Consider the following 13170-nt stretch of genomic DNA (forward strand, 5'->3'; position numbering starts at 1 on the left):
AGGGCCAGATGGTCTGCATCCCAGAGTGCTTAAGGAAGTAGCCCAAGAAATAGTGGATGCATTAGTGATAATTTTTCAAAACTCCTTAGATTCTGGATTAGTTCCTGAGGATTGGAGGGTGGCTAATGTAACCCCACTTTTTAAAAAAGGAGGGAGAGAAAAACCGGGGAATTATAGACCGGTGAGTCTGACATCGGTGGTGGGGAAAATGCTAGAGTCGGTTATCAAAGATGTGATAACAGCACATTTGGAAAGAGGTGAAATCATCGGACAAAGTCAGCATGGATTTGTGAAAGGAAAATCATGTCTGACGAACCTTATAGAATTTTTTGAAGATGTAACTAGTAGAGTGGATAGGGGAGAGCCAGTGGATGTGGTATATTTAGATTTTCAAAAAGGCTTTTGACAAGGTCCCACACAGGAGATTAGTGTGCAAACTTAAAGCACACGGTATTGGGGGTATGGTATTGATGTGGATAGAGAATTGGTTGGCAGACAGGAAGCAAAGAGTGGGAGTAAACGGGACCTTTTCAGAATGGCAGGCAGTGACTAGTGGGGTACCGCAAGGCTCAGTGCTGGGACCCCAGTTGTTTACAATATATATTAATGATTTAGACGAGGGAATTAAATGCAGCATCTCCAAGTTTGCGGATGATACGAAGCTGGGCGGCGGTGTTAGCTGTGAGGAGGATGCTAAGAGGATGTAGGGTGACTTGGACAGGTTGGGTCAGTGGGCAAATTCATGGCAGATGCAATTTAATGTGGATAAATGTGAGGTTATCCACTTTGGTTGTAAGAACAGGAAAACAGATTATTATCTGAACGGTGGCCGATTAGGAAAAGGGGAGGTGCAACGAGACCTGGGTGTCATTGTACACCAGTCATTGAAGGTGGGCATGCAGGTACAGCAGGCGGTGAAAAAGGCAAATGGCATGTTGGCATTCATAGCAAAAGGATTTGAGTACAGGAGCAGGGAGGTTATACTGCAGTTGTACAAGGCCTTGGTGAGGCCACACCTAGAGTACTGTGTGCAGTTTTGGTCCCCTAATCTGAGGAAAAACATTCTTGCCATAGAGGGAGTACAAAGAAGTTTCACTAGATTGATTCCTGGGATGGCAGGACTTTCATATGAAGAAGGACTGGATCGACTAGGCTTATACTCACTAGAATTTAGAAGATTGAGGGGGGATCTTATTGAAACGTATAAAATTCTAAAGGGATTGGACAGGCTAGATAAAGGAAGATTGTTTCCGATGTTGGGGAAGTCCAGAACAAGGGGTCACAGTTTAAGGATAAAGGGGAAGCCTTTTAGGACCGAGATGAGGAAAAACTTCTTCACACAGAGAGTGGTGAATCTGTGTAATTCTCTGCCACAGGAAACAGTTGAGGCCGGTTCATTGGCTATATTTAAGAGGGAGTTAGATATGGCCCTTGTGGCTAAAGGGATCAGGGGGTATGGAGAGAAGGCAGGTACAGGGTTCTGAGTTGGATGATCAGCCATGATCATACTGAATGGCGGTGCAGGCTCGAAGGGCCGAATGGCCTACTCCTGCACCTATTTTCTATGTTTCTATGTTTAGGAACATCAGAACTAGAGGGGACCACCATTTACCCAGATCATAGCCGACCAGGGTTCTTCCTCCATTTTACTGCTCCATATCAGGCAACTGAAGGGAAACGATCAAAGTCTGAGGCAGGCATCTTAATGTAAAGCCAGGCATGAAATAAATTATAGCACAACAAATTCTGCTTTCAGGGAATTAAAATTTTCAAGGGGGAATATTACCATTGAGCAGGTGTCCATCATGTAACCTTGCATTGAATTTCATAAATTATTGAGAGTCAACGAGCCACTGGCTTAGACATAGGACCTTCAATCCACTATGTCAGTACTCAGAATCAGAATCAGGTTTAATATCACCGGTAAATATCATGAAATTTGTTGTCTTTCTGGCAGCAGTGCATAATAATAGCAAAAATGCGAATTTCAGTAAATATATATATATAATAGTTCAATTAAATAAGTAGTGCAAAAATTAAAAAAAATAGTGAGGTAGTGTTCATAGGTTCAATGTCCATTCAGAAATCAGATGGCAGAGAGAAGAAGCTGTTCCTTAACCATTGAATCAGGCTCCGGTACCTCCTCCCTTGTGGTAACAATGAGAACAAGATTATGGGAGTCCTTAACAGTGGAGTAACCATCTATACTATACTAATTCTATGCCAATTCCATTTTCCTGCAGTCCATCTGTGCTCCTCTGTGTCTTGGCATTTCAAGTTGTTGTGAGATAACCTGCCTCTCGGGTAGTGTGCTGCAGATTTCAACCAACGCTGGATGAAGAAATTCTTCCTCTAAATCCTTTACCTTAACCCAATGCCCATTGACAGCTTCCTTCCGTGTTTATTGGCCTGCAATGTATTAGTTATTCTGGAAATTTAGGCTTTTGAAAAAACTGCACTTTTGTTTTGGCAGGATATTTTCACACCTTGGTGCAGTTCTTGGTAAACATGGGCTACACTCGTGATGAGACTGTTCGAGCGGCTCCTTATGACTGGAGAGTGGCACCGTGTAAGTAGAGATAACGATGTGTTGATAACCATTACGTTCACACCTAAAATGGGGACCAGGTAAAAAAGAGTAACAGGAAAATTTCAAAGGCGAGTTTTGGTGCCAGCACTAACATAGGCCGTTCAGCCAAGTGCTGTGCTAACCTTTTATAACAGTTGTTGAATTGTCCCATTCCCCTTTCCTCCCCATACCTTGCTGCTCATAATTGAGGTATTTTTAGACATTGCTCTGAAGATTATTTCAGACCGAGAACAACTCGCTGCATTTAACAGTCATCCTCATTTCTTCTCTCATTCTTTTGCCCATTATGTGAATTCTGTGTCCTTTGTTCTTCATTCTTGTGCCAGTGGAAACATTTTCTCCAGTTAGTACAGCACAGCATCTCCCGGCTTTGAGGAGGCCAAGCACTAGGATTTCTATGATGTGTCTTCATTTATTGGAGGGGAATGGTACATGGTCTCTTGGGCTTCCATATTCAACTCCACAAACCAATTAAACTAAAGGCGGCAGTAGTTTAGTCCCTGAGGGTATGATTAATCCTTTCCTCTGCAAATCCCATGATGACAGGGTGTGGAGGTCCTGAACTGGAGGGTGGGAGAGAGCAGAGGGACAGAGAAGGGAGTTGGAGTCTAGATGGGGAGAGGCCAAACAGAAGCGAACCAAGTGAGGGATTGGGAGCAACACACACAAAATGCTGGAGGAGCTCAGCAGGCCAGGGAGTACCTATGGAAAAGAGTACAATCAACGTTTCGGGCTGAGACCCTTCAGCAGCACTGGAGACAGCAGTAGAGTCAAAAGGTGAGGGGGAGAGGAGAGAGAAACACAAAGAGACAGATGAAGCTAGGAGGTGGAGGAGTGGAGTAAAGAGCTGGGAAGTTGATTGTTGAAAGAAATACATGACTGGAGAAAGGGAATCTAATAGGAGAGGACAGAGGCTATGTAAGAGAAACAAGGGGGGGGGAGGAGCACCAGAGGGAGGCAATGGGCAGGCAAGGAGATAAGGTGAGAGATAAGGGTGGCCACTAGGAGATCCCATGTTTACTGGCGGACGGATCATAGGCGTGTAGTATCTCCTTGGCTGCTCATTGGCTCCCTCTGGTATTCCTCCCCCTTTTCTTTCTTCCATGGCCCCTATTCAAAATGTCAACTGTACTCTTTTCTATAGGTGCTGCCTGGCCTGCTGAGTTCCTCCAGCATTTTGTGTGTGTTGCTTGGATTTCCAGCACCTGCAGATTGTCTCCTGCTTGTGAAGGGATTGGAAGAATGATTTGGGGACAAGTTATGATGGATTATTGGCAGGAAGGTGGGAGGGAGTTCACAATGGCAATTGGGGGACAATTTCATGAAAATATTGAGGATGATGGGGGAGATTGGGGAGAAGATTACAGACACAGATAGGTGATATACCAATTGGTGAAACAGGATTATGGGCATGGAGGTGGAGAGAGATTGAAGTAAAGTATCATGGAGATATGTTTGTGGGTATCGGTCAGTAGAGCAGGATTGTTAGAGAGAAAGAGCAGATGAGGATTGCAGTGGGAATTTGGAAATATATGAGTAGGTAGAGAGACGATTAAGGGAGGCAGATTGGGAGGTTGATCTTGGGAGAGGATTACATGAGAGTTTAAGGACATATCAGTAGATGGGAGAAGATTATAAGGAGGGAGACTGGAAGAACATCAAGGGAGAAGATCATATTGCGTTCCGCTTCTTATGCTCTCATTTTCCATCTACCCATCCACGTGCTGGGCTCTCACTTTCAGTCCTCCATCAAGATCTTCACCACAAATTTTGCCTCAGAATAGGGTTGGATGAATTTTTTTTTGCGGAAAACTATTAGATGAATCAATTGCTATCAAGTAACCTTATTGATAGTAAAGGTTAAAGAGACTTCAAAGATTTGCTTTAGTTGTCATATGTACATTGAAACACACTGCACTGTGTAATGTGTCACTTGTGTCAAAGATGTGCTGAGGGCAGTTCACAAGGGTTGCCATGCTTCCAGTGCCCACAACCTACTACCCCCTAACCCCTACCTCTGAGGAATGTGGGAGGAAACTGAAGCACGCAGAGGAAACCCACATGGTCACGGGAGAATGTGCAAACTCCCCACAGACAGCAGGGGGAATTGAAGCCCAGCTTTATAGCTGGCATACTGTAAAGCATTGGGCTAACCTCATCACTACTCTGCCACCCTGTGGATGTAAACCCAAGACCATAAACAGAAAACGGTTCAGCCTTCTGGTCCAGTTACAGGTGGGATTTATTTACTTGAAGTTTGGGCACAGCAACCGATCTGTGAGTGCGTCTGGTGACTCATGGGATGAAGAGCAATTGATGTAAAGTTTGTCCTCTCCTTATGCTGACACAGTACGTGGCAGCACAAGTGTCCCATGGCTTTAATACCTGGCACGTTTCCTTTGACAGATGAGCAAGAAGAGTATTTTGACAAACTGAAGGAGCTGATTGAGGAGATGTACATGACATATGGGAAGTCCGTTTTCCTGCTGGGACACAGTATGGGGAACCTCTACATCTCCCACTTCCTGCACCAACAGCCTCAAGCGTGGAAAGACAAGTTCGTCCATTCGTTCATTTCACTGGGGGCTCCATGGGGTGGAACTGTGAAATCTCTCGCCGTGCTTGCTTCAGGTACCCACATCTGTAGTACATTTATTTTATTTTCATTCTTTGCTGGAGATGATAATAAATTACTAAAACCTGTTAAATTTCTTCTCTGATGTTATGAGAGGTACAAAATAGTGAAAATCATTTTTTGTTTATGAAAGGAAAAAAGTTATCTCAGCTCTTTTAATCTCAGGACATCTGTTGTTGCACTTTGGAAATGAGTTAGGAAAGGTTGGAAACACTCAGGCAGTAACCGTGGAAAGAGAAACATTTTATTTCAGACTTCCAGCATCTGCAGTGTTTTAAAAATGTCATTGTAGTGAATGATTTGTGAGGAAGAGACCCCACAGTCACAGGTATAACAATGATAGGAATATCTGTTTTGGTGGTGGTATGAGATCAATGCAAGCGATTCCTGCAACCTTGCCTTGCTGAACAGAATGATGGAAATTAAAATGTACCAGGTGTCTATCACAGCTTAAAGTAAAAAGTAATTGAAAGTGGCAGAACACGGGTTTGAAGTTCTAATTGGGCTTTTGCATCGTTAGGCTTTCTCTTCTACTCAAGTCTCATGTCATAGAGCCCTACAGCCTGCCAAGTCCATACTAACTATCAACCATTCATTTATACTAATCTTACACCACTCACAGTTAACCCAAGGTCAGGATTGAACCCAGCTATGTGACACAGTGTGAAATAGCGGCGATGCTATCTGGCAGAGCGTGTGCAAGCAGGCACTAGTAATTGTCTCAGCTTCCTTGTGTTGTGGTGAGAGTGTTCCACTCTGCTACTTTGCTATCAATAGGCAGAAACCATTGAGGATTCATCAACCATTAGGAAGCCTTAACTCTCAAACCTGAGTTATTTACTGACTATGAGAATGGGCTTTATAACACTGTGTTGCTCTTGCCCAGTCTTTCTGCATTTACAAGAAACTCGGACAATTACAGAAGAATGAGAACCTTCCAGAGTGCAGTGGTCTAGGGTTAACTTTCTCCTCTGGGGAGGAATACTCTAGCACTAACGCTGAGAAGTACTTTGCCCTTTTGATTGGATATCCTGAAGACTGCAGCAAATATCTACCTCCACCCACTCCCCCCCCCCCCAGTTTGCTATAGACATTGGTGGGTGCTGTTATTACTTAGTCAGATTTTCCATTTAACTTCCTGGTAAAAAGCCAAACTTACTTGCCTGTTAGATGAACCATCTGATTTTAATTGCTATTTATTTATTTATTTTATTTATTTATTTGGAGATACAGTGTGGAACAGGCTCTCACAACAACCCGCCTAGTTAACCCTAGCCTAAGCACAGAACAATTACAATGGCCAATTAGCCTACGAACTGGTACGTGGTTAGACCGCCTGGGGAAAAACCCACGTGTCATGGGAAAAAATGTACCGACTCCTTACAGATGACACTGGAATTGAACTCTGAACTCTGACACCACAAGCTGTAATAGAGTTTTGCTAACCACTGCGCTACTGTGATTTAGATCAGGCCACTAACAATTTCAAAGTTTAATTTACTTTCTCTGAGTCATGCCGCCAAGTCCACTATCTCATCTGCACTCTAAATCTAGAACATTGTGTACAATGAGCTTTAAACCTGGTCTACTCCCTCACCCAGGGAGCACTGACCTTAGGGACTTGGACACAATCAGCAGAGAAACAAAATGCTACCATGTCCAACCCATTTGGAAATTTTCATCTTCAGTGAGATAGGTTTAAAACTTCTTTTATTTTTCAAGAGCATTGATAAAACTGAATAGGTGAATGCTGGAACACTGGCAGAAAAATATTATTGCCATGAATGCATAAGGACAGAAGGTAACCAAATAAACTGTACTTGGTCATGGTCCCTCTACTGGAGAGCAAATAACTGCAGACTGAGTGATAGATTTAAAGAATCCACATTCTACCTGCAGTTTTGATGCTAGGCATCTGGTCATCAAATATCAACAGTATTTTACTATCACCTACTTGGGCCCTCTACACCATCCAGGCAAAGCCTAGCCTAACGTTAAGCAGTTGCACCTCACCTTCAGGTGCACAGCCTTCCGTGCTCTCCAATAATCAGCATTCCAGTAGAGTCAAGATTCATCTTTATTTATCACATGTACATCAAAATATACAGTGAAACGCATCATTTGCATTAAAGACCAACACACCAAAGAATGTGCTGAGCCAGTCCGCAAGTGTTGCTAGATATTCCAGTGGCAATATGACACACCCACAATGTTCAACAGACACAAGCAACAAAAGAACAGCAAAACAATACCCATTCCTCCCACCCACCCACACAGATGGCCTGTCCTCTGACCCCAGGACAGGTCATCATCTTTGACCTCCAGCCTCCATCTGACCTAGACTCAGAGACATCGGGTCTTTGACTACCATGGCAGACTCCAACAATCACCCTTCCTTCATTTGAATCTCCTCATACTTGTCCCATTCCCCTCATTCAGTTTGCACTGTCTTTATGATATCATCACTCCTGTCATCTCCCACTTCACTGTCTTCCACTTGCATTCTCACCCTCTCCCTCTTTTGCTCTGGATCTTAAGCCTTTCCTAATTCTGATGAAAGGACTCAAAAATGGAACTTTAAACTGTTTCTCAACTTTTATGAAACTGCTTCTCCGCTGATATTGCATGACCTGTCTAGTATTTCCAGCATATTGTGTGTTTATTTTCTAACAAGTGACAGTTCAGGATAGTCTGCCAATCACGTCCAAAGCAGCACACAGCTCAAAGACGGGTAAGCCTCTGTGGCCACAATCAAAATGAAGTGTTTCTGTTCTTTAATCTGAACAGTTATATTGAATAACAGAATTCACACAGCACAGAAAAAGGCTACTTAGTCAGAGCAGAAAGGCCAGTCCGAACAGAAAGACCAGTCCGTACAGAAAGACCAGTCCGAACAGAAAGGCCAGTCCAAACAGAAAGACCAGTCCGTACAGAAAGAACAGTCCGAACAGAAAGACCAGTCAGAACAGAAAGACCAGTCCGTACAGAAAGACCAGTCCGAACAGAAAGGCCAGTCCAAACACAAAGACCAGTCCGAGCAGAAAGACCAGTCCGAACAGAAAGACCAGTCCGAACAGAAAGACCAGTCCGAACAGAAAGACCAGTCCGAACAGAAAGACCAGTCCGATCAGAAAGACCAGTCCGAGCAGAAAGACCAGTCCGAACAGAAAGACCAGTCCGAACAGAAAGACCAGTCCGAACAGAAAGACCAGTCCGAACAGAAAGACCAGTCCGAACAGAAAGGCCAGTCCGAACAGAAAGACCAGTCCGAACAGAAAGACCAGTCCGAAAAGAAAGCCCAGTCCGAACAGAAAGACCAGTCCGAACAGAAAGACCAGTCCGAACAGAAAGACCAGTCCGAACAGAAAGACCAGTCCGAACAGAAAGGCCAGTCCGAACAGAAAGACCAGTCCGAGCAGAAAGACCAGTCCGAACAGAAAGACCAGTCCGAACAGAAAGACCAGTCTGAACAGAAAGACCAGTCCGATCAGAAAGGCCAGTCCGAACAGAAAGACCAGTCCGATCAGAAAGACCAGTCCGAACAGAAAGACCAGTCCGAACAGAAAGACCAGTCCGAACAGAAAGACCAGTCCGAACAGAAAGGCCAGTCCGAACAGAAAGACCAGTCCGAAAAGAAAGCCCAGTCCGAACAGAAAGGCCAGTCCGAACAGAAAGACCAGTCCGAGCAGAAAGACCAGTCCGAGCAGAAAGGCCAGTCCGAGCAGAAAGGCCAGTCCGAACAGAAAGGCCAGTCCGAGCAGAAAGACCAGTCCGAACAGAAAGACCAGTCCGGACAGAAAGACCAGTCCGTACAGAAAGACCAGTCCGAACAGAAAGGCCAGTCTGAACAGAAAGACCAGTCCGAGCAGAAAGGCCAGTCCGAACAGAAAGGCCAGTCCGAACAGAAAGACCCGTCCGAACAGAAAGACCCATCCGAACAGAAAGGCCAGTCCGAACAGAAAGACCAGTCCGAACAGAAAGACCAGTCAGAACAGAAAGACCAGTCCGAACAGAAAGACCAGTCCGAACAGAAAGACCCGTCCGAACAGAAAGACCAGTCCGAACAGAAAGACCAGTCCGATCAGAAAGACCAGTCCGAGCAGAAAGACCAGTCCGAACAGAAAGACCAGTCCGAACAGAAAGGCCAGTCCGAACAGAAAGACCAGTCAGAACAGAAAGACCAGTCCGAACAGAAAGGCCAGTCCGAACAGAAAGACCCGTCCGAACAGAAAGACCAGTCCGAACAGAAAGACCAGTCCGATCAGAAAGACCAGTCCGAGCAGAAAGACCAGTCCGAGCAGAAAGACCAGTCCGAACAGAAAGGCCAGTCCGAACAGAAAGACCAGTCCGAACAGAAAGACCAGTCCGAACAGAAAGGCCAGTCCGAACAGAAAGGCCAGTCCGAACAGAAAGACCAGTCCGAACAGAAAGGCCAGTCTGAACAGAAAGGCCAGTCCGAGCAGAAAGACCAGTCCGAACAGAAAGACCAGTCCGAACAGAAAGACCAGTCAGAACAGAAAGACCAGTCCGAACAGAAAGACCAGTCCGAACAGAAAGACCAGTCAGAACAGAAAGACCAGTCCCAACAGAAAGACCAGTCCGAACAGAAAGGCCAGTCTGAACAGAAAGGCCAGTCCGAGCAGAAAGACCAGTCCGAACAGAAAGACCAGTCCGAACAGAAAGACCAGTCCGAACAGAAAGGCCAGTCCGAACAGAAAGACCAGTCCGAACAGAAAGACCAGTCCGAAAAGAAAGCCCAGTCCGAACAGAAAGACCAGTCCGAACAGAAAGACCAGTCCGAACAGAAAGACCAGTCCGAACAGAAAGACCAGTCCGAACAGAAAGGCCAGTCCGAACAGAAAGACCAGTCCGAACAGAAAGACCAGTCCGAACAGAAAGGCCAGTCCGAACAGAAAGACCAGTCCGAACAGAAAGACCAGTCCGAAAAGAAAGCCCAGTCCGAACAGAAAGACCAGTCCGAACAGAAAGACCAGTCCGAACAGAAAGACCAGTCCGAACAGAAAGACCAGTCCGAACAGAAAGGCCAGTCCGAACAGAAAGACCAGTCCGAGCAGAAAGACCAGTCCGAACAGAAAGACCAGTCCGAACAGAAAGACCAGTCCGAACAGAAAGACCAGTCCGAACAGAAAGGCCAGTCCGAACAGAAAGACCAGTCCGAAAAGAAAGCCCAGTCCGAACAGAAAGGCCAGTCCGAACAGAAAGACCAGTCCGAGCAGAAAGACCAGTCCGAGCAGAAAGGCCAGTCCGAACAGAAAGGCCAGTCCGAGCAGAAAGACCAGTCCGAACAGAAAGACCAGTCCGTACAGAAAGACCAGTCCGTACAGAAAGACCAGTCCGAACAGAAAGGCCAGTCTGAACAGAAAGACCAGTCCGAGCAGAAAGGCCAGTCCGAACAGAAAGGCCAGTCCGAACAGAAAGACCAGTCCGAACAGAAAGACCAGTCCGAACAGAAAGGCCAGTCCGAACAGAAAGACCAGTCCGAACAGAAAGGCCAGTCCGAACAGAAAGACCAGTCCGAACAGACAGACCAGTCCGAACAGAAAGGCCAGTCCGAACAGAAAGACCAGTCCGAACAGAAAGACCAGTCCGAGCAGAAAGACCAGTCCGAACAGAAAGACCAGTCCGAACAGAAAGACCAGTCCGAACAGAAAGACCAGTCCGAACAGAAAGGCCAGTCCGAACAGAAAGACCAGTCCGAACAGAAAGACCAGTCCGAACAGAAAGGCCAGTCCGAACAGAAAGACCAGTCCGAACAGACAGACCAGTCCGAACAGAAAGGCCAGTCCGAACAGAAAGACCAGTCCGAACAGAAAGACCAGTCCGAGCAGAAAGACCAGTCCCAACAGAAAGACCAGTCTGAACAGAAAGGCCAGTCCCAACAGAAAGGCCAGTCCGAACAGAAAGACCAGTCCGAGCAGAAAGACCAGTCCGAGCAGAAAGACCAGTCCGAACAGAAAGACCAGTCCGAACAGAAAGGCCAGTCCGAACAGAAAGACCAGTCCGAGCAGAAAGACCAGTCCGAACAGAAAGGCCAGTCCGAGCAGAAAGACCAGTCCGAGCAGAAAGACCAGTCAGAACAGAAAGACCAGTCCGAACAGAAAGACCAGTCCGAACAGAAAGGCCAGTCCGAACAGAAAGACCAGTCCGAACAGAAAGGCCAGTCCGAACAGAAAGACCAGTCCGAACAGAAAGACCAGTCCGAACAGACAGACCAGTCCGAACAGAAAGGCCAGTCCGAACAGAAAGACCAGTCCGAACAGAAAGACCAGTCCGAACAGAAAGACCAGTCCAAACAGAAAGGCCAGTCCGAGCAGAAAGACCAGTCCGAACAGAAAGACCAGTCCGAACAGAAAGGCCAGTCCGAACAGAAAGACCAGTCCGAACAGAAAGACCAGTCCGAACAGAAAGACCAGTCCGAGCAGAAAGGCCAGTCCCAACAGAAAGACCAGTCCGAACAGAAAGACCAGTCCGAACAGAAAGACCAGTCCGAGCAGAAAGGCCAGTCCCAACAGAAAGACCAGTCCGAACAGAAAGACCAGTCCGAACAGAAAGACCAGTCCGAGCAGAAAGACCAGTCCGAACAGAAAGACCAGTCCGAACAGACAGACCAGTCCGAACAGAAAGACCAGTCCGAGCAGAAAGACCAGTCCGAACAGAGAGACCAGTCAGAACAGAAAGGCCAGTCCCAACAGAAAGACCAGTCCGAACAGAAAGACCAGTCCGAACAGAAAGACCAGTCCGAACAGAAAGGCCAGTCCCAACAGAAAGACCAGTCCGAACAGAAAGACCAGTCCGAACAGAAAGACCAGTCCGAGCAGAAAGGCCAGTCCGAACAGAAAGACCAGTCCGAACAGAAAGGCCAGTCCGAACAGAAAGACCAGTCCCAACAGAAAGGGCAGTCCGAGCAGAAAGACCAGTCCCAACAGAAAGGCCAGTCCGAACAGAAAGACCAGTCCCAACAGAAAGGGCAGTCCGAGCAGAAAGACCAGTCCCAACAGAAAGGCCAGTCCGAACAGAAAGACCAGTCCCAACAGAAAGGGCAGTCCGAGCAGAAAGACCAGTCCGAACAGAAAGACCAGTCTGAACAGAAAGGCCAGTCCCAACAGAAAGGCCAGTCCGAACAGAAAGACCAGTCCGAACAGAAAGACCAGTCCGAACAGAAAGGCCAGTCCGAACAGAAAGACCAGTCCGAACAGAAAGACCAGTCCGTACAGAAAGACCAGTCCGAACAGAAAGACCAGTCCGAACAGAAAGACCAGTCAGAACAGAAAGACCAGTCCGAACAGAAAGACCAGTCCGAGCAGAAAGGCCAGTCCGAACAGAAAGACCAGTCCGAACAGAAAGACCAGTCCGAACAGAAAGGCCAGTCCGAACAGAAAGACCAGTCCGAACAGAAAGACCAGTCCGAACAGAAAGACCAGTCCGAGCAGAAAGGCCAGTCCGAGCAGAAAGACCAGTCCGAACAGAAAGACCAGTCCGATCAGAAAGACCAGTCCGAACAGAAAGGCCAGTCCGAACAGAAAGACCAGTCCGAGCAGAAAGACCAGTCCGAACAGAAAGACCAGTCTGAACAGACAGACCAGTCCGAACAGAAAGGCCAGTCCGAACAGAAAGACCAGTCCGAACAGAAAGGCCAGTCCGAACAGACAGACCAGTCCGAACAGAAAGACCAGTCCGAACAGAAAGGCCAGTCCGAACAGAAAGACCAGTCCGAACAGAAAGGCCAGTCCGAGCAGAAAGACCAGTCCGAACAGAAAGACCAGTCCGAACAGAAAGGCCAGTCCGAACAGAAAGACCAGTCCGAACAGAAAGACCAGTCAGAACAGAAAGACCAGTCCGAGCAGAAAGACCAGTCCGAACAGAAAGACCAGTCCGAACAGAAAGACCAGTCCGAGCAGAAAGACCAGTCCGAGCAGAAAGGCCA

The 13170-nt window shown here is 46.7% G+C and overlaps 1 protein-coding gene across 2 annotated transcripts in view; it reads left to right on the forward strand.

Annotated features, from left to right (window-relative positions):
• Nucleotides 1-13170, forward strand: part of LOC140740560 (lysosomal phospholipase A and acyltransferase-like) — a 365712-nt gene that overhangs the window by 37823 nt on the left and 314719 nt on the right. For both annotated transcript variants that reach the window (XM_073069819.1, XM_073069820.1), the window contains exons 4-5: nt 2474-2569; nt 4997-5221. In XM_073069819.1, coding sequence (XP_072925920.1) covers nt 2474-2569; nt 4997-5221 — 321 coding nt within the window. The remainder of the gene's footprint in view (nt 1-2473; nt 2570-4996; nt 5222-13170) is intronic.

Source organism: Hemitrygon akajei, chromosome 17, assembly GCF_048418815.1.
Source record: "Hemitrygon akajei chromosome 17, sHemAka1.3, whole genome shotgun sequence".
NCBI lineage: Eukaryota > Metazoa > Chordata > Chondrichthyes > Myliobatiformes > Dasyatidae > Hemitrygon > Hemitrygon akajei.